The sequence below is a fragment of the Mesoplodon densirostris genome, chromosome 8 (genome assembly GCF_025265405.1).
Source record: "Mesoplodon densirostris isolate mMesDen1 chromosome 8, mMesDen1 primary haplotype, whole genome shotgun sequence".
NCBI lineage: Eukaryota > Metazoa > Chordata > Mammalia > Artiodactyla > Ziphiidae > Mesoplodon > Mesoplodon densirostris.
This window is the reverse complement of record NC_082668.1, coordinates 81,227,592-81,247,862: the sequence shown is the minus strand read 5'-3', so window position 1 is coordinate 81,247,862 and position 20,271 is coordinate 81,227,592. Positions and strand designations below refer to the sequence as shown.

At 39.3% G+C, this 20,271-nt stretch overlaps 1 protein-coding gene across 2 annotated transcripts in view; it reads left to right on the top strand.

Annotated features, from left to right (window-relative positions):
* DPP4 (dipeptidyl peptidase 4) overlaps positions 1 to 20,271 on the top strand; it is a 79,039-nt gene that overhangs the window by 18,254 nt on the left and 40,514 nt on the right. The window contains exons 3-10 of one of the 2 annotated variants that reach the window (XM_060106551.1): positions 4,290 to 4,385; positions 4,792 to 4,880; positions 6,183 to 6,263; positions 12,369 to 12,421; positions 12,539 to 12,611; positions 13,358 to 13,478; positions 17,787 to 17,947; positions 19,383 to 19,495. In XM_060106551.1, coding sequence (XP_059962534.1) covers positions 4,290 to 4,385; positions 4,792 to 4,880; positions 6,183 to 6,263; positions 12,369 to 12,421; positions 12,539 to 12,611; positions 13,358 to 13,478; positions 17,787 to 17,947; positions 19,383 to 19,495 — 787 coding nt within the window. Of the gene's footprint in view, positions 1 to 4,286; positions 4,386 to 4,791; positions 4,881 to 6,182; positions 6,264 to 12,368; positions 12,422 to 12,538; positions 12,612 to 13,357; positions 13,479 to 17,786; positions 17,948 to 19,382; positions 19,496 to 20,271 lie in introns of both variants that reach the window. The other variant, XM_060106550.1, reaches the window with a different exon arrangement.

Here is a 20,271-nt window from a genome sequence, read left to right as displayed (position 1 = left end):
GGGAACCCGGCTTGAAGGTCGTTGTAAAGGAGCTGAGAGAGGGTAACACAAGCCAAGGGTGGCCCGGGCCTTGCACCCATGTCCTGGGCCATAGCAAGAACGCGGCCTGGCATCAGTATTGATATCTGAACATCAGCAGATGGATCGAAATCACGCTGAGCCCATTATGAGCAGAAGGGAGTCTGAATCTGGCAGAGATGATGGGTTTAGAAAGGCTGAGGCCTGATGAGAGGAGGAGCCCAGTGACATCTGAGGCGAAGAGGCAGGAGAGGTAAGTGCCCAGCAAGGAAGAGCAGCATGCAGGGCAGCAGGTGACCTCACAGGGGATTTTTGTCTCAGTTATTTTGTTATTCCAGATTGAAGTGTGTTGTCCTTTAAAACCTGGGCAAATACCCCCGTGTGAGATAACACTGTATCTGATCTATATTGTAGGTATGCAGTTCATTCTCACAAAGTCAAGAGTCAGTGATAGACACTTTATGTTGATATGTCTGTCTTATTATAGATATGTATGTCTTAGTATGTGTGGACTGCCGTTATAAAGATAGCAGAGATTGGGTGACTTAAACAACAAACATTTATTTCTCACAGTTCTGGAGGCTAGGAAGTCCGAGATCAAGATGCCAGCAGATTCGGTGTTTAGTGTTTCCTGTGTCCTCACATAGCAGAAGGGGTGAGAGAGCTTTCTGGAGTCACTTTCTAAAGGGAACTAATCCCACTCATGAGGATTAGTACTCATGATCGAATTACCTACCAAGGGCTCCCCCTCCTAATACCATCATATGGTGGCTACGATTTCAATATGTGAATTTTGAGGGGATACAGACATTTAGTTGGTTGTGATATACGTGTGTGTGTATAAATTGATCAATTTCTATTTACAGATCTATCTAAACATCTACATCAGCAGATAATATTTGGGTTGTGAATGTCTCTTACCACTGATACCTTGATTTGTACTAATTTGGGGATTTTTTTTTTTAAGAAGACGTTGGGGGTAGGAGTTTAGTAATTAATTTATTTATTTTTGCTGTGTTGGGTCTTCGTTCCTGTGCGAGGGCTTTCTCTAGTTGTGGCAAGTAGGGGCCACTCTTCATCGTGGTGTGCGGGCCTCTCACTATCGCGGCCTCTCTTGTTGCGGAGCACAGGCTCCAGATGCGCAGGCTCAGTAGTTGTGGCTCACGGGCCTAGTTGCTCCGTGGCATGTGGGATCTTCCCAGACCAGGGCTTGAACCCGTGTCCCCTGCATTAGCAGGCAGATTCTCAACCACTGTGCCACCAGGAAGCCCCCTGGGGGTGTGTTTTATGTTCATTTTAGACTAATAGCTCTTGATAGCAGGGTATTTATCCTCAACAATGATACTCACTTTATAACTATTTTTATATAATAGGATGATTGGCTGAATACAAACAATTGAGGGTGTTTAATGAACAAATCCAGATTTGTAATTTTGTAGTCCAACATGAGTTTCAAATATTATTTTCTGTAGCACAAGGCTTTACTTCTTATTTAAAGGTTAAACTCAAGGACTGGCTTTACTCACTTGCTGTATTTTGCTAACAAACACAAATATCTAATTAACTTTCAGGGGAGAAATGCAGGATTGAATTGAAAAACAAAAGTTTTTAAAAGAATATTTTACTTAGCAAACTAGGCTTAAACAAAATCAATAAAATAATAAAATAAAGGGTAACAACTTTATCTATCGAAGCTGAAGGTTTTATAGGCGGAAACAAGACTGTGTTATCAGATCAAATCCAAAGAAATAAAATCTTAAGAACATTTTTTGAAAGAGCATTTCCTGTACGAGATCTACTTCTCCACAGGCTGTAAAAAATTAACACGAGAAGATACTGCTGACTTCGAAATCCCCAAAAAGAATTGCAGTTATAGGAATGTTATGGTAGTGGCTGATTTTGTGAGTGTATGTTTACACGTACGTGGAAAATGTAGAGAGTTTGGAAAAAGACTTTAGGGTATTTGTCATCAGTGGAGGCTCCAGGATTGAGGAAGAGGAATCACACTGGCTTGACTGTGCTTATAGGATGATACCCTACTCCAATCAACAAAAACTTTTTTGTGTGTGTCTCTTTTATGCCATACAACTGTGCTAGATGCTAAGGTTGATGAAAAACAAAAACAAAAACCGCAAACCAACGAACAAAAACCCAAAGCCCTGTCTTCAAAAGAATACATGGCCTAGCTGAGTAGATCACACAGGCAGGCATGGAAAAACAGTTATCAACACAAGTTAGTAAGTGACAGGAGCCCAATGAGTAGCATGGGGGCAAAAGTCAGAGGCCAAATTGAAGTCTTCATGACAGAGGTGGGAAATGGAGGAGGGAGGCTTGTGACAGATGGGGAGGCAGTTGAGGACATGCCAGGAAGTGGCTTAGGACAAGGAGTAGAGTCAGGCAAGCCTAAGAAGATCTGCTGGGCTCAGTAGGCAGATCAGTGTGACTAGGTTAGAAGGTTCTTGCAGGGAGAGAGTGAAAATAAGCCTGGAAAGAGTCTCACATCAGACTGTGGAGGCTGCAATTGCCAGGCTAAGCAGTCTGAATCTCCCTGTAGACAGTGGGGACTCACTGGAAGCTTTTGAGGAAGAGATCAAGTGGCATTTTAGAAAGATCATTCCAGTGATGGTGCAGGGCAGGAATTGGATTGGGAGAACCTGATGGCAGGGATATCTGAAGAAGAGATTTCGTAGGAAGAGTCAATAGGGTTGATTGGTTGTAGGGAATGGTAAAAAAGAGGGAGACATCAAAATGATCTTCAGCCTTTGAATTGGCGTCTTCAGTAACAGAATATAAAACCACACAAATCTCCTATGGGAATCTAGTTTTGGAAGGAAGACAATTATTTTAGACAGGGTATGTATAGGGTTAGAGTGGGGCAAGTCAACTAAGAAGGCTGAACACAGCACTGGAAATGTAAGCGTGGGTGCTGTAGACTATGGTAGTTAGAGCAGATATTGTCATTCATCTAAATGGTAAGTATGCCTGAAGCCCAGGAACTCACGTTCTCTGGAGTTCCCTGGAAGGAAAACTGTAGAGAGAGAGGAGCAGAAAGCTGAAGACTAATATCAAAGCATTTCTGCCTTACAGGTCAGTGGAGAAAAATAGAGTCAAAGTAGGAGATGGAAAAATAATGGTCAGAGTTAGGAGAAGGACTGAGGCTGTCACAGAATCCAAGGGAAAGGTTTCATGTAAACTTTAATCAAATACCGTATGCTAACACATATATATGGAATTTAAGAAAAAAAATGTCATGAAGAACATAGGGGTAAAACAGGAATAAAGATACAGACCTACTTGAGAATGGACTTGAGGATATGGGGAGGGGGAAGGGTAAGCTGGGACGAAGTGAGAGAGTGGCATGGACATATATACACTACCAAATGTAAAATAGATAGCTAGTGGGAAGCAGCCGAATAGCACAGGGAGATCAACTTGGTGCTTTGTGACCACCTAGAGGGGTGGGATAGGGAGGGTGGGAGGGAGGGAGACGCAAGAGGGAAGAGATATGGGAACATATGTATATGTATAACTGATTCACTTTGTTATAAAGCAGAAACTAACATATCATTGTAAAGCAATTATACTCCAATAAAGCTGTAAAAAAAAAAATTCAAGGAAAAGTGATGATAGAAACAAAGATCTCTGAACTGGGTGATCAGCATATCTTAAAGGTCTTTGTGAAGCAAGAGTGCTTAGAAGTGGACCTCAGGGCCTCATGAAAGGATAATCTAGCCTCGTGCCATCCACTGCATGACTGCATTGACTGGGAAGGTGCCTATTCATATTGAGATATACTGTAATCATCAGTTACATATCAGATTTTAAAGAGTACGAAAATAAATAATGTGAAAGATCTATTAATAACATATAAAAACCAATGACACACTGAAATGATAAAATATTTGATATACTGGCTAAATAAAATATGCAATTAGAATTCATTTCACCTTAAAAAATTTTAAATATGGCTACTAGAAAGTGTACTCACACTATATTTCCCTTGGACATTGTTGATCTAGACCTTCAAAATGAAGCTCACTAATGTAGCACCGTGAAAAACACACTCTCGCATCCACTTTAACAGCTAAATGCATTTTTACCCTTTTTCTCAGTCTGAACTCTTTCAAAATGTGTTTTGCATTTTGTCAGTTTATTTCTGTATTTTGTGACTAGTGTATATTGTAGATATCCTTTTTTTTTTTTTTTTTTTTTTTATGTGAAACAGGTTATCCCGTCTTACTGAACATTTGGCTCTTTTTTCCAACCAGCAGATGATGCTACAGCTGATAGTCGCAGAACCTACACTCTAACCGATTATTTAAAAAATACTTTTAGATTGAAGTTCTACACCTTGCGATGGATTTCAGGTAAGGATTTTTGGCAGAGAAGGGGCTGATTTTTATGGTTATTTTCATTCTGGTTAGGTTGTGGGGCACTTTTATGGCACTGAGAAAATATTCTTATTTTTTTTTAACCGTATGGGAAAGTGTTTTTTTCTACTTAAGGGTGGAAAGGGAGATAAGACAGAAAGAAACTTGAGTATTTCTTTGATATGTATTATAAAAAGTTAAATGTGAATTGAACCCTTTACAATAATGATGGAAAAATGAAGGCGTACTGGTGTAATAGTCATCAGTTCATGTTTTTCCAACTTAGAAATGCCTTTTTAGTACTTGTGTGAATTGGTCTTAAATTTTTATTGCATGGTTTTTTAGCTTATAAAGATGTTTAAAAGCAACTTGAAATACTGATCTGGCTGTTTTCTCTCGTTAGATCATGAATATCTCTACAGACAAGAAAATAATATCTTTCTATTCAATGCTGAATATGGAAACAGATCCATGTTCTTGGAGAACAGTACAGTATGTTTAATCACATAATTAATTCATGCTTTAAGGGAATTCTGGGGATTTTCTTTTTCATAACCTTTCAAATCACGAGTACTATCATTTCTCATCCTGTTGGACTCTCTCTGCAGCATATGGCACAGTGGATCTTTCTCTTCTTCTTGGAATGCTCCCTGCCTTGGCTACTTTTTAGTCTCCTTTGACGATTCCTCCTCCTCTGCTCATACTCTTACGTGTAAGTGCTCCGCAGGGCCGTGTCTTCACTGCTCCCCTCCCTCCTCACTTTGCATGCTCCCCTTCAGTGAATTCCATGCACTTCCACAGCACAGGTGTTTCTCAAAAACATGCCTGTAACACTAACCTTCTCCCAAGATCTAGACCTCTGTTTGCAACAGCTTGCCGGTTCTGGCACATGGATGGCCTGCAGTCATTTCAAACTCAGTGTCCCAAGCTAAACTAGTTATTTTCCCTTCCCTCTCCTAGCAAATGGAAGGCATACTAGTCCTCTACCTGAGTTCCCAATCTTGGTAAATAACACCCTCTTCAAAGTCACTTAAGCTAGAAACCTCAGAATCCTTGATGCCTCTGTCATTCCCCTTACTTAGCTACTCAACAAACCCTATCTGTCCTCCCTTGCAATGTCAAGTGTCTCTCAGATTTCCATTTCCACGGTATAGTCCTGGTTCGAAGCCTTGATTAATCTTGTGACAGTATTCTAACGAGTGTCCCTCTCTCCATTCTGTAAATCGGACCTCGGCATTGCCCAAGTCCAGGGCTAATGTAACCCCTCCCTCTCGTCTCATCTCAGCCACTGGGTCACCAGAGCATCTTTGTAAAAGCCAGATAAGATTCTATCACATCCATGTGCAAAAAGTAGTTCATAGGTCCATTTCTTATATCTAGGCCTTGGCTATTTTTCTAATTTTATGTCTTCTCTTTGTCTGACCACACCCTATACTGTATTCAGGTTACAACTAACCTTTAGGCAGTCTCTAAATATGCATGCCCTTTCTGCATCTGGGTTTTTACTCCTGCTGTTTCCCCTCCTGAGGAAGTTCTCTCTCTGTTCCTGATCCCCACCTGCATAGCCATCTTTCCTTCATTAAAATAAATCCTTCCCTCCCTGATTCTCTAACCCTGATCACCACCCACCTTGCCTCATGGTCATTTGTGTGAGGGAGTGTGCCCCCTCTTCTGGACCGGAACCTCTTAAGCTACCAGCCACAAGTCTAGAACCATACCCTCTACACAGTAAGTGCTCAATAACGGCAGTTAAATGGAATCGTTCAATTGTTCTTTTTTCTACTTGATTGACAGAATGAATTTGGATATTCTATGAATGATTATTCAGTATCTCCCGATAGACAATATATTCTCTTGGAATACAACAGTGTGAAGGTAAAAGAAATGCTTTTTTACTGTGACATTTAAAGAATACTATGAGTATGTTATTTTATAACTGATTTCAAGTCTGTGACTATTTAGGATTGATACCTAAGTAAAACAGTAGGCGCTAAAAACTCATTAATTCGGTATCAAAAGGAGAAATGGTCATTCTCATTCATAAAAGATAAGTTTAACGAATGTTTTAAAAGAAATTCATTTTCAGGGTTTTCAAATACTAAAAAGCTAAAGTAATATTATACATAGATACTAAAAACATAAGTTAATAAAATAGAACTTATAATTTAAAAGTATGTGTACATGTCTGACTTGTACATCCAGTAATAGAACACTTTATTTCCTTTGTCTCAGTTCGACATATATTAAAACTCTCAAGTATTTGCTTTAAAAACAGTTAAACTTCTCATCCTCTAGAAGAGACTCTGCACGGTGACTCAGACCACCTCCCAGCCCCCAGGTCCCAACCGTTCCAAAGGGGCAGCCTCAGCACCGGTCATCAGTGCCCTGCAGGGAGCACTCAGCTTCCTCCAGTTGCCCAGCCCAACATCAAATTCTCACACATTGAGGAAAGGTTACAGCCTAATCACACATCCTTCTCATGTTTAGGGTGGCTGCCGATCGCCAGTGACTTTAACTGCAGCTTTTTGATTATTCTTGGATTTGACAATGGTTGTTGAGTATAAGGAAGTTTTGAGACATACAGGAAAGATTAAAAACCTGTAGAGAGATTCTGCTTGAAAACAAAATACAAAGCTGGGAATCCCTACCTCTGCCTTTTTTCTCTAGAATAAATAGTAAATACTGAGTGACCTTATCCCACACACCAGCGCTGCTGTATTCAGGCCATGCCGACCATCCCGTACTCCGTTTCCCATTTTGGGGTGGTGACTCCCGCTCATAATATTTGCCCTGATTCATTGTGCTGGTCCATTTCCTGGACATGAAACCTTGCTGACTATGTTCTGCTAAACCAATCCACCAGGAAGGAATCAGAAGCCTAAGCCAACTTCAACACATCTGTTCCCAATTAATGAATTAGTGTTTGTTTAATTCAGTGGTTCTTATTGCTGTCTACAGATTAAAATCACTTAAGGAGCTTTTAAAAATTCCTAGTGTCCAGGTCCAGTCCCCAGATCAATAAATTGAAGTCTCTGAGGTGAAGCTGTCATCAGTTTTTTGTTTTGTTTTGTTTTTTTTAACACGTAGAGTATTTTAATGAGCAGCCAGGGTTGGGAACCACAGATTAACAATTTCCCATGTTAAAGACGAACATATAAAGACTATGAGGTTAAGGTAGAAACAGCAAGGTAAATACCAGCTCAATTTACTATTTAGCCAAGTTCAACATGTGCCATATGATGTGTACTAACAGATGTATTTCACTGGTAGACCTTAGCTGGACAACCATCATTGGTAATTTGTACTTGTTGTATCAGTGGAGTTTTCATGTGCATTTAACTGCTTTTGCTGTTTTCATTCTGTCCCCTTCAGCCTGCCGCTCTGCCCTTCTGAACCCACCTCGCACCTCCCTCTCTGTACTCACCATGCTTGGCCAGTGCTTCCCACCCCTGCCTGCTCCTTAGGATCAATCACCTGGGGAAGTTTTTTTTTTTTTAAATACAGATGCCTAGGGCTTCCCTGGTGGCGCAGCGGTTGAGAGTCCGCCTTCCGATGCAGGGGACACAGGTTCGTGTCCCGGTCCAGGAAGATCCCACATGCAGCGGAGCGGCTGGGCCCGTGAGCCATGGCCGCTGGGCCTGCGCGTGCGGAGCCTGTGTTCCGCAATGGGAGAGGCCACAACAGTGAGAGGCCCGCGTACCGCAAAAAAAAAATAAAAAAAATAATAAATAAAAATAAAATAAAGTACAAATGCCTACTGCACACCAACTAACTCAGCATAGCTATGGATGGGGCCCAGGCGTGGGTAGTTTTAAGGACTCCCAAGTGATTCAGTGATCCAAAGTTAAGACCCTTTAAGTGCAAAGCTCTTCATTTTTCTCAAGCATCACTTTCATTCCCATCTAAGAGCCAAAGCATTTGCTATTGTTTCATCCTGGCATCTTCTTCCCCTGCTCATCATATGCTCTCCCTTTTTAGTAGTTCAGGTCCAGGCTTTGTTGATGCTACTCTGTTCCCCCATCATTCACTCTCTATCACATTAGCTTACTCTCTTCATACATTTTATTGCCGAGCATTAAATCAAAAGATTACTGAAATAGAGAACTCTAATTCTATTTTACTTCCCGGAGCATCCAGTAGAATTTTCTATACAGCATAAATGTGTTGACTAATCAACTCTCAAGAAACACAACAAGAACAAAGAAAAGTCTACTTTTATTCCATTTCCCTGGAGGTCTACTTCCAGTGCTCTTTAGATCCTACTGCATGGTTTCTCCATGACTGAGCTAGTGCATTCAGAAAGGTCAATTCTTAGTTTTAAGGTGTAGCTACAAAAAAAGGTAAGTGAGTCAGTGAACAAAAACATAAATAATTTTTAAAAAATTAATTAATTAAAAAAAAGAAAACATAAATAAGTAAGTACCATACAGCCTAGTATGGATGTTCTCATAGCATCTCGCCTCATTGCTTAATGCTGTACAGATAATAATAGTTGCATCATCTGTGACTTGTTGACCACGTCCAGGAGTCCTGCTAAGTACTTCACATTCATTCTCATGCTCCTGAGATTGTTTCTGTCACTATCCTCATCTTCCTAAAGAGAAAATTGAAGTCTAGAAAGAAACTTGCCTGATATTACATATTGGAGACTTGCCTTCGTCCATTTGGGTTGCTATAAACATCACAGACTGGGTGGCTCAACAACAGAAATTTACTTCTCAGAGTTCTGGAGGCTGAGAAGTCCAAGATCAACGTGCCAGCAGATTCAGTGTCTGTCGAAGTCTCACTTCCTGGATCAAAGTTGGCCATCTTCTCCGTGTGTCCTCACATGGTAGAAGGGTCAAGGGATTTCTCTGGAGTCTCTTTTATAAGGAAACTAATCCCATTCATGAGAGCTTTCCCCCTCGTGACTTAGTCACCCCCCCAGGGATCCCATCTCCAGAATACCATCACATTGGGGGTTTCAACATATGAATTGAGGGTAAGGGGGGAATACAAATATTCAGTCTATAGCAAGACTTGAATCCAGGTTAGAAGACTCCAAAGTTTGTGCTCTTAAACATGATCTTTCCTATCTTCGTGCTTGAACCTCTTTCTGCTATGACACTTTTTTGCCCTTCTCTGTGTGGCAGTCCTCTGCCACTGAGACTCAGTCCAAGAATCACCTTTTCCATAAGCCTCTCTCCCTCCCTAATTCTTAATTTATGATTCCCGCCTTTCCCCACCCATCTCCATTGCATGCGCTGTGATTTTTTCTTGTAGTTTATGTCTCCATATCCCCCATTCAACTATGAGCTCCTCAAAAAGAGGGAGCCTGTCTTATCCAGTAATGCCTAATCAAGAGGATAGGTGCCAGTGTTTGTAGCCTAAATAGACTGATGAGTCTGTTTCAGAAGATGAAGTGAATATACAAACATCTTGGATTTCCCTTTACAACCCATGATCTGTCACCCTGAAATGATCACAGAACTTCTTAAATCTCTTAATATTTTTAGCCTGTACCACAACTTTTGGCTCTAGCGAGTATTATACTCAGGGGCTTTCCAGAAACAAGCATGGAGTGTGTCAGAATAATCCAGGATTCAAAAAAGAATGTATGACTTGCAAAAAAGAGGAGACAATAAATATTTGTTGACATGAGAGGACAGGAGGGTGATAAATGATAAGTGGGAAATATTTTTCAAGATTAGGGACCTGACGTGTCTCAGCTCTGCTAATACAGCTGGGGGTCTTGGGCTACCTATTTCATCTATTTCAGCCTCATAGGTAAACTTCGATTATTTTAGTTTGGTCTGTTTCTTGAATACATACTATGTGGCTTGTGCTAGACCAGACTCTGGGTATTTAAAGATGAATAAGACACAATTTCTTACCTCTAGGAATATGGTAAGGAAGACAGATATACAGACAAGTAATTTTGAAAAAAAATCTTTAATTTATATATGTATCCACATATAAACATAATATTTCATAAATGCAAATCTGTGATCATATATTTTAAAAATCTTCAGTCTTATTCTTTTACCATTTTTCCTTGACTCCCTACTCCTCACCCCTCTGTCTTTTCCCCAGGTATCCCATGTGGAGAATCTATTGTATACCCCTCCATATTTTATATTTGTTTCTCTATTCATATAATTCTAGGAAGATAGAGATTCTTTTTAGTTATTGTTTATTTTATAAAAATAGAATCCTATTTTCCATACTTTTCTGTAAATTGCATTTCTCACTCAGTGGTACCATGTGGAACTTCTTCCAAGTCATCTGCTATGGCTCTAGCTCATTTATTTTTGAATTAATAGACTTTATTTTTTAGAGCAGCTTTAGGTTACAGAAAATGAGTGGAAAGTACAGGGGGTTCCCATATACTTCCTCACCACCCCCCCACCTCACCTCCAACCCTGTTATTTCCCCTATTATTAACATTTTGCATTAGTGTATTACATTTGTTACAATTGATGAGCCAATATTGACACATTATTATTAACTAAAGTTCATAGTTTACATTAGGGTTCACTCTCTGTGTTGTACATTTTATGGGTTTTGACAAATGTAGAGTGTATAATAACTTTTATCTGTCACTATAGTATCATACAGAATATTTTCACTTTTCCTAAAAATCCCCTGTGCTCCACATGTTCGTCCCTCCTTTCACCCGAACCCCTAGCAACCACTGATCTTTACTGTGTCTGTAATTTTGTCTTTTCTGGAATGTCATGTGGTTGGAATCATACAGTATGTAGCCTTTTCAGATTGACTTCTCTCACTTAGCAATATGCATTTAAGTTTCCTCTGTTTCTTTTCATGGCTTGGTAGGTCATTTCTTTTTATCACTGAATAATATTCCATAGTCTGCCTGGACCATGGTTTGTTTATACATTCACCTGTTGAAGGACATCTTGGTTATGTCCAAGTTTTGGCAAACATGAATAAAGCTGCTGTAAACATTTGTGTGTAGGTTTTTTGTGTGGGTATAAGTTTCCAGCTCATTTGGATAAATGACAAGGAGTTTGCTAGTAAAATTATTTGAGCTGGGAGTTTTCTTTGTACAGAGGTTATTTATGGATTCAGTTGTTTATTAGATGTAAAACTATTCAGATTCACTCCTTCGTCTCACTTTTGATAACCTGCTTTTCAAGGAATTTGTCCTTTTTTCTAACTTTTAAAATTTATAGGTAAAAAACATTTAAAATAAGGTCTTATAATCTTTTGATGTCTGTAGAGCCCATTGTGGTATCCCATTTTTCATTTCTGATATTATTCATTCATACTCTTTTTCTTACTCTATGTTAGTAATTTTATTAGTCTTTTCAAAGAACCAGCTTTTAGCTTTGTTGGATGTTTTATTGTATTTTTTCTATTTGATTACTGCTTTTACCTTTATTACTTCTTTTCTTCTAATTTCTTTGGATTTAGTTTGCTTTTCATTTTTTAGATTCTTGAGATGGTTATTTAAAATATTGATGGTATATGTATTTCAATTTTAAAACATTGCCAGGTGGCTTTCAAAAAATCTGTAGCACTTTATATTTTCATGATCAATGTAGGAAAGTAAAACATCTCTCCCCATCACTACCAGCAATAGAATTAGAGATCTTTAAGATATTTTGCCAATAAGATGGTTAAAAAGGGAAAATTTGCATTTTCTTAAACAGGTGAACTTAACATTACTGTGGTAAGTGCTGGGAATAATGTGTGCCACAGGAAGCGGCACCTCAGCCCACTGTGGTCCTGGGAAGTCTCGTTTGCAGAGGTGAGGCCAGAGGAAAGTTATAGGTGAAGTCCAGAGGAGTTTGTACTAGATGATTTCTGAGATATTTTCTAATTCCAAAATTTTAAGAATCTAAATAGGGAATTATAAGGTATAAAATTTGAGAATTATACAATGTTATACGGCTTTATCTCTCAGCTGGGCTCCTATAGCAAGTGGTCAAACTACCAAGAATCACAGAAGCCTGAAATGTTTGTTTTCTTTTGCAGCAATGGAGGCATTCCTACACAGCTTCGTATGACATTTATGACTTAAATAAAAGGTCAGTGACTTCCTCCCAAAATCTGTTATGCTTTTCTAGTATAATAATAATTTAAAAAGAAAAGAAATTCCACTGTGATTTATTCACTTGGAAATGTTTCTCTTTTTCTTTTTCCAGGCAGCTAATTACAGAAGAGAGAATCCCAAACAATACACAGTGCATCACATGGTCACCAGTGGGTCATAAATTGGTTAGTGAGTCTCTCCCCTTGTCAGAAAAATAATGGCTCAAATCTCTCATATGCAGAAGCTGCTAACCATGATACAGAGCAGATACTTAGGAAGCCAGTACATTATTATCAAATAGAGTTTTATTGCCTAAAATAATATTTTATTAGTCTAACAGAGTAAATACACTTCCTGAAAGTTTCTGAACTACTGTTAGGGAATTGTTTATTTACTGGGAAAATGTTCATTAAACTCTTAAATTCTAATTCTGTTGCACTTTGGGTTTTGTTTTGTTTTTTTGAGGCATTCCTGCTTTCTGATAGTTCTGTGTGTAGATATACCTTCATGTGCTATAGTCTTAGGAGAATGTGAGAAGTCCAGAAGAATCTAAACAGGAAGACAGACTGTTTATCTGTAGTTGACTTCACCCTCTGGGCGTGCAGCTGCCCTACATCTACTCACCTTCCCTGGAGAGAAATGCATAGCACACATCATGCTATAGAAGTGGTCAGTCTTCCTAGGCTTCGCATACACTTTAGTATCCAAATAGCATGGTTGTGAGCTGCTTCTTGGGCTTCTGTATCTATACTTATAATTTAAGAATGTGAGAGGAGGGAGTAAATGACTCTTCCTCCTGCTCAATGGAATAAGCTTAGGTAATCATTACACTTGCATACCAATATTTTTTGAGGATAAAATAATTGATAAGTTTTTTCAAATCCAGGATAAAATATATTATGTATCAATCTTTTTTTCCCAATCTTTCTAGGCGTACGTTTGGAAAAATGATATTTATGTCAAAAATGAACCAAATTTGCCAAGTCAGAGGATCACATGGACTGGGAAAGAAGATGTAATCTATAATGGAATAACTGACTGGGTTTATGAAGGTAGAGACATTACAGCTTTTTCAAATCAGAAAATCTGTACATTTTCAAAAACAGTTAAAATGGGAAATTCAATGGCAGTCAAAATAAGTTGCATTTGAAAAATGTCATCAAATCTCCTTTAGCACTCATAACACTAGGTATCTCATAGACAAAGAATCTCTTCACAGTGGCTACTGCTGCTACATCCTCACTGTCTCTTCAATGCTCCTATTGTTTTTGCTCTAGGGCTACAAAAGGGCCTTTCTGTGTAGGTAGCTTTTCTGCTTTACTGGGGCATAAAAGCCTCCAGATTGATATCAGATGTTTCTCGAACCGGGCCTACCTAACCCAGAAGTCACTAAAGAAAATGAAATACTCCCAGAACACTCCATAAGATGACAAAATATTGTCTGGAGATTGGGGAGTCAAGGGTAAGAAAATGCCTTTTTTTATAGAGGATTTGTGTTCATTGGAACTTGAACAAATTAGCATTTCCTGTTTCTAAAGAAGAAAAAAATAATTAAGAAGACTTAGGAAAAACTGGGTTCAAAAAACAGAACTGAAAAAGTTAAAAAGAATGATTCTCTCTTTAAGGATAAAGAGTTTTAGAAAATATTAGGAAAACATTATTCATGTCTATAGTTGCCAAGGTAAAAAGCATTTTGAGGCTATTCCAAACCCTTCATAAGATTGCCTCATGCTTATTAAAGACTCATCCTTATTTTAGCCTGTTATTTCTTCTTCATACTTAAAAAAAAAAAGTTTTTCTTCATGACTTAATTTCGGTTCTTACTACTTCAAATCGAGTTCAGTTAAGTGGATAACATTATAAGAACCACAACAGGAAACACTTTAAAAGAAAGATAAATTCCCATGGCCCAGAAACAAGTGTTTGATTAAAACTTACAATGAAATTTACCATCACTTGTCACTTAGATATTGAAAAACATCTTTAACACTTGTTGGACAGCACAGCACAACCTCCAGGATCCCCAACGTGAGCCGGATAAAGCCTCTTCCCAAAGCTGTGACTGACCCTTCCTTGGAACAGCTGGGCAGCTCTAAGATAAAAACACTCCGACACTAAGGTTCTTTCTAAGGTAGATAATAGCTGGAGGAATCTCATTTTGCCTGTTCATGACTAAGCCATTCACAAGCAGAAGAATGGCTTCACAGTTCCAATGTGGGCCTGTCTCTAAAAATGGGACTTTAGTCCCTACAGGGAAATTCCTACAATTGGTTTTGTACATTTACGAATGCTCCATACTTAGAAAAGGGCATACCTGCTTCTCCGTATATCGGATCACCTTCCTATTGGAGCCACCCTCTCCACTGTAGCCATGAAGACCTGTTGGGATCAAAAGAGAGTACATTTTGAGAATCTGTAGGTTCATAAGTAAATGGACAAACAAAGGTGCAAGGTCTAAACAGGGCCACGTGCCACACTGGGGAGGGACACTCACAGAGGAGCCTATATTCTGGGACTTGGGCTGCCACCCCACCCTGGGTCCCCAGATAGCTTTCTCTCTCAATTTCTCTGTTTTCACTTTATTTTATGATTTTCTAATTGATTCTTATTTTACTTTAGTTAATAAGTGTTTTCTTTTTCAAAAGAAAAAAGGATAATACTTTATCTCCTAGGATGAAGTTAATTACGTTACAGTCACTTTTGAGTATGAATGTAGTTTACCTAACCCAGAGCTGAAAATGAGAATTTTGGTGAGATGAGAGGGGATAGAGAAGGAAATAATTTAGGGAGATGGAGCACTCCTTACCCCCCTGAGGCAGTAGTGTTGACAGTGGCAGAGGTGGGGGGGTTGTGATTAATTCAGTACAGTTCACATTGAGTGTCAACCACCTACAAGGTGCCGTGCCAGGTGCTGGGGACATAGAGACAAATGCTACCTAACTGTTGCTCTCAGGGAATTCAGCCCAGAGAGAGACAAAGAAGCCAAGAAAAACTGTCATGGAGTGAATTAAGTATCCTATTAGAGGGAGGAAACTAGGTCCCAGGGGTACCTAAGGAAATTCAGAGTGATTGGTAGGATGGGAGTTATCCCAGGACGGTGGTGGGAGTGCCATAGACACCCGTCGTGTTCATAGCCAACTTCAGGAAGGGCTGGCTATCTTTTCCTTCTTTCTTTGTTCTTCCTTCTCTTTACCCATGATCCCTTCATTCTTAGGGCTTTGAGTTTGACCAGTGTAGTTTTACAATAATGGTTTTGACACATCATTGATATGGAAAAATGTGTTCAGTATTCTAGTAAGGCAGAAAGAGAAAGACAAATACCATATGCTATCACTTATATGTGAAATCTAAAATATGACACAAATGAACTTAGCTATGAAACATAAACAGACTTACAGACATAGAGAACAGACTTGTGGTCACCAAGGTTGGGGGGTGTGGAAGGGATGGATTGGGACTTTGGGGTTAGCAGATACAAACTATTATAAATAGAATGGATAAACAACAAGGTCTTACTGTATAGCACAGGGAATTATATTCAATAACCTGTGATAAACCATAATGGAAAAGAAAAATAAATAAATAAATAGATAGATAGATAGAAAGTGTTCAGTATTCTAAATAACTACTAATCCAAAACATAGACTCCTACCTGCAACCTGTACTTAAAAGTGATTTTACAAAGCATTACCTTGCTGTCATTGTATTCATTTTATGTAATTGCATCTTGATCTTAGATTAGAACCAATGGGTAGAAACTATAAGGAATGAGACATTAACTCAGTATATGAAGAAGTTCTTAGTGAGAAACTCCCTTGGCTTAGAATCACAAGTGAATTGTCTCTGTCAATTCACTCTATCTCTCTAAACATTAGTTGTCCTCTCTGTAAAATAGCCTATGAATAGACTCATGCAGGGTTCAATTAGATAAGTGTTTTGTAAATTCTAAATTGCTGCATAAATGTAACCCAGTGATATACATATAAAGCAATCAAAGGGGGAGCAGCCTGCCTGATCAAGTAGAAGGTTTTCTGTCACTAGAAGTGCTGAAATAGGCAGGAAGGAACAGTAGAAGATGGACTCCAACCAGACAAATCTGGATTCATTCTTGATTTTAGCAACTGTTGGTCATGTGCTCCTGAGTAAATTACTTACTCTCTTTAAGCCTGCCTGCCCCTTTGCTCATCTGCATAGGAGTTATTGTGAGGATTAACCAAGATAATAGATGTCAGTTACTTATTAGTGTATGGTCAGCAGGCATTAAATGGCAGCTGCTGATCATTATAATTATTATATTTTATTATTGTTGTCATTTTTATTACTGTTACTCCTACTACCATTACCATCGTCATAAATGAAAGCAAGCATTGGGAAGAAACTTGTCAAGAAGCCGTAAGAATCAGAAAAATGATTGGGATAAATGATTTCCTAACTCTAATATTCAAGTTTTTATGCTTTTGCTTTTACCTTTCCTCTTGCAGCACAACATGAAATGTGTGGATTAACTCCGTGTAAAGGATTAGGAGGTTCCATCAAGTCTACTTGAATCCTCTATTCCCAGTTGGTAAAAGAGGTTTTGGCATTTTAAGAGGCAGAGATTGGAAGTCCCATGAATAGACTCCATAATAAACATAGGAAGGAGCTGCCTTTACCAGAAATTGAGAACAAAGTGCAACATTGTTCAAGAAAGAAAAATCTTTCCTCTCATTTTGCTTCCATCTTACCGTCTTCCCTCACCCATCAGCTGAGAGACCAGAGGAGGGTGTTAATCCAAGGGAGTCTTCAGTTTCTAGACTAGGCAAAGGAGATGTTTCTTGGTAGGGGTCTCATGGAGCTCCCTTCCATTCGAAATCCATCATTCTCACGCCTTTTGTGCCAAGAGTAGTAAACTCTGGGCACCATATTGGTTTGATAGCCTGGAGCCACACACCACCCACCAGTACCCTGCGGGCTCAGTACAAACTGAGCCCACTGGGGGAGCGTATGCTGGCATGTTGACTGTTTGAAAATTAGAAAGGAGAATCAGCCCCTTGTGTGAAATTTACTTTTAGTATGTTTTGCGGCATAAATTTAGAGGATTATAAGATAAAGAAAAAAATGTAGAGTTTATATTAAATATTGTGTGCTAAAATATTCAAAAATGGTCCAACGGGTTACTTATTTTTACAATCCAGCTCTATCCTTGAAGATTTTATTTTTATTCGTTTGTATTACTCTGATTTTGGAAGCCCAGCAAATGCAAAGTGGTTCATTAGTTGAACTCTACTGTAATTACTAAAGCTAATGAGAACAATATTTTGAATGCCAAAGCCAATTTATCAGCTACTTCTTGTAACAGAAAAATTTCTGTCTTTTTTCAGAGGAAGTCTTCAGTACTTACTCCGCTCTGTGGTGGTCTCCAAACGGCACTTTTTTAGCATATGCCCAATTTAACGACACAGAAGTCCCGCTGATTGAATACTCCTTCTACTCTGATGAGTCACTGCAGTACCCAAAGACCATGCGTATTCCTTATCCAAAGGTCTGTGCTCCGTTCATATAGTGGTTCCGTGATTTGATGGGAAGAGAATGGTTTCATTTAATCCTTTCCTGCTAATGAAAATATTGTCAGTCTCTCTTCAACAGCTTGTGTGATTACTCTTGCTGAAGTCAACAGCATGTGGCAATTTTAAAGTATTTTTATTATCCCAGGAAAGAGTGTGATTTAAGGTTTTGTAATTTCTCCAAAAACTTTGAAGAATGACAAGCCGAAAAAGATGGGGAAAATGCTTTTGAAAGAAATAGGGGGAATGAAAATGTTTGAAAGGAGGAAAAGAGAGGCTGTGATTGAATCACAAGCTCATCTCATTTGTAGAAGTTGGATTGTGCCCTAGATAAAGTTGAAGAGTGGGGTTATATATCAGGTTGTATTACTAACTGATACATGACGAGTTTTAGTAGTTCTATTATAGATTTGGCAGTAATGTAAATTTCACCCATCCTACATTTGGAATAATAGTGTCATGTCTTGGTTTTCAAGACTGTTTCCCCCTCCGGGATGCATGTTTATGAAAACTGAAGAGCCTTATTAAGCAGTATAAACCAAGGAAGAGGGAGGTTTAGGAAGGAACCAGGATTCTTCACTTCACTAGTGTCATAATAACAATGGCCACAGTATCATCTATAGGAAAATCTAATAGGAAAGTGTTTTTGCTGTAAGCAATTTGGGAGAAGGGATTTTTATTTTTACCGACTCCCTCAATTTGCTTTATGAAGAGCTGCCATTTTAGGGAGACAGAGGAAGTTAAAAGAAAAAAAATCAGAGACTAAATATGGAGATGTATTTTCAGTGGAATGTTATTTTTTGAAGAGTGCAACTGGCAAAGAAATACCATAGAGTGTTCTCACTAAAAATATCATATTATTTCTAACTAATTTGTCAATTGAAAATCTATGTGTATATATAAAACGATTTTATAGATTTCTGTCATAATATTGATTGTAAAACTCCAAAGTACTGAACCTGAATTTGGAGTGGAAGTGATGGCTTCCTAATTAGCATTTTGGCTCTCGGCTCAGGTAAACTAATTTTCCTGGGGGATTGTGTCTTTGGCTGAACCCAGGGTGTTCTTCCTAGTGGTCAGCCATCAGTCTTCCTGTCTTCGGGAGTCAGGGTATATTTACAAATTAAAAGAATTGATTTTAACAAGTTTATCCTTTTTTGCTCAAAGTGCATAAATTATGAGCATTCATTACTTAAACAGGAGTCATATATGTATTTCTGCCTGAGCATGAGAAGGTTGCATTTCATGACTCTCCCTTATGTTCATTTTATCTGTATTAAATTGTTTGAAAGTGTCTGATTGTTTATAATTTTATGGCCATAATGCAGACATTTTTGTACAGCTTTAAACTTGTGTGATGATGTTATGTATATATCTTTTGTCAATACCAATTCTGTGATTGTTTTTTCCTAGGCAGGAGCTGTGAACCCAACTGTAAATTTCTTTGTTGTAAATACCACCACCCTCAGCCCAGACATCAATGCAACTTCCCAGCAAATCGTTCCTCCTGCTTCTGTGTTAATAGGGTAAGACTCTTGACCCAAATGCTTGTGTTGTAAACAGTTCCACAGCTCCCCGGGAGAACACTTTCAAAATGAATGGCAGAATCAATGGCAGTATCTCATGGTGTCACCTGGCCCTGCCCGTCATTCATTCTTCCATTCAACCACTCTGCTGGGCTGCACTTGCCCAGCTTTAAGACCAAAGAAAGAACCCAGAGAGAGCAACAAAGACATCAGTGGTTTAATGGGTGAGGGAGCTTACACATCTGAAGCAAGGTCCTGGAGCAACAACGCACAGTGTGCTGCTGCGTACAGTGGGCAGGACATGGCAGCAGGCTTCACTCCCAGGGGGAAGAGGAGATTGCCAGTTACAGGGAGGATTACATCAGGTTGGCTCATTATTTTTTTTTTTTTGGTGGTACGCGGGCTTCTCACTGCTGTGGCCTCTCCCCTTGCGGAGCACAGGCTCCGGATGCGCAGGCTCAGCGGCCATGGCGCACGGACCCAGCCGCTCCGCGGCATGTGGGATCTTCCCAAACCGGGGCACGAACCCGTGTCCCCTGCATCGGCAGGCGGACTCTCAACCACTGCGCCACCAGGGAAGCCCTTGGCTCATTATTTACCAAGGAAACCAGCGGAGAGGCACGCCCCTCACCTCCCCTTTGTTAAGAATAGTCACTGGCTGGAGCCTGGGGCAAGTATGTAGGAAGGTTACTCAGGGGAGTAGGTGTAGGTGGAGCAGGCACTGGTCGAGCAGGGGATGTACAGAGAGCAAGAGAAGAGCCATCTTGGGTGGCCTG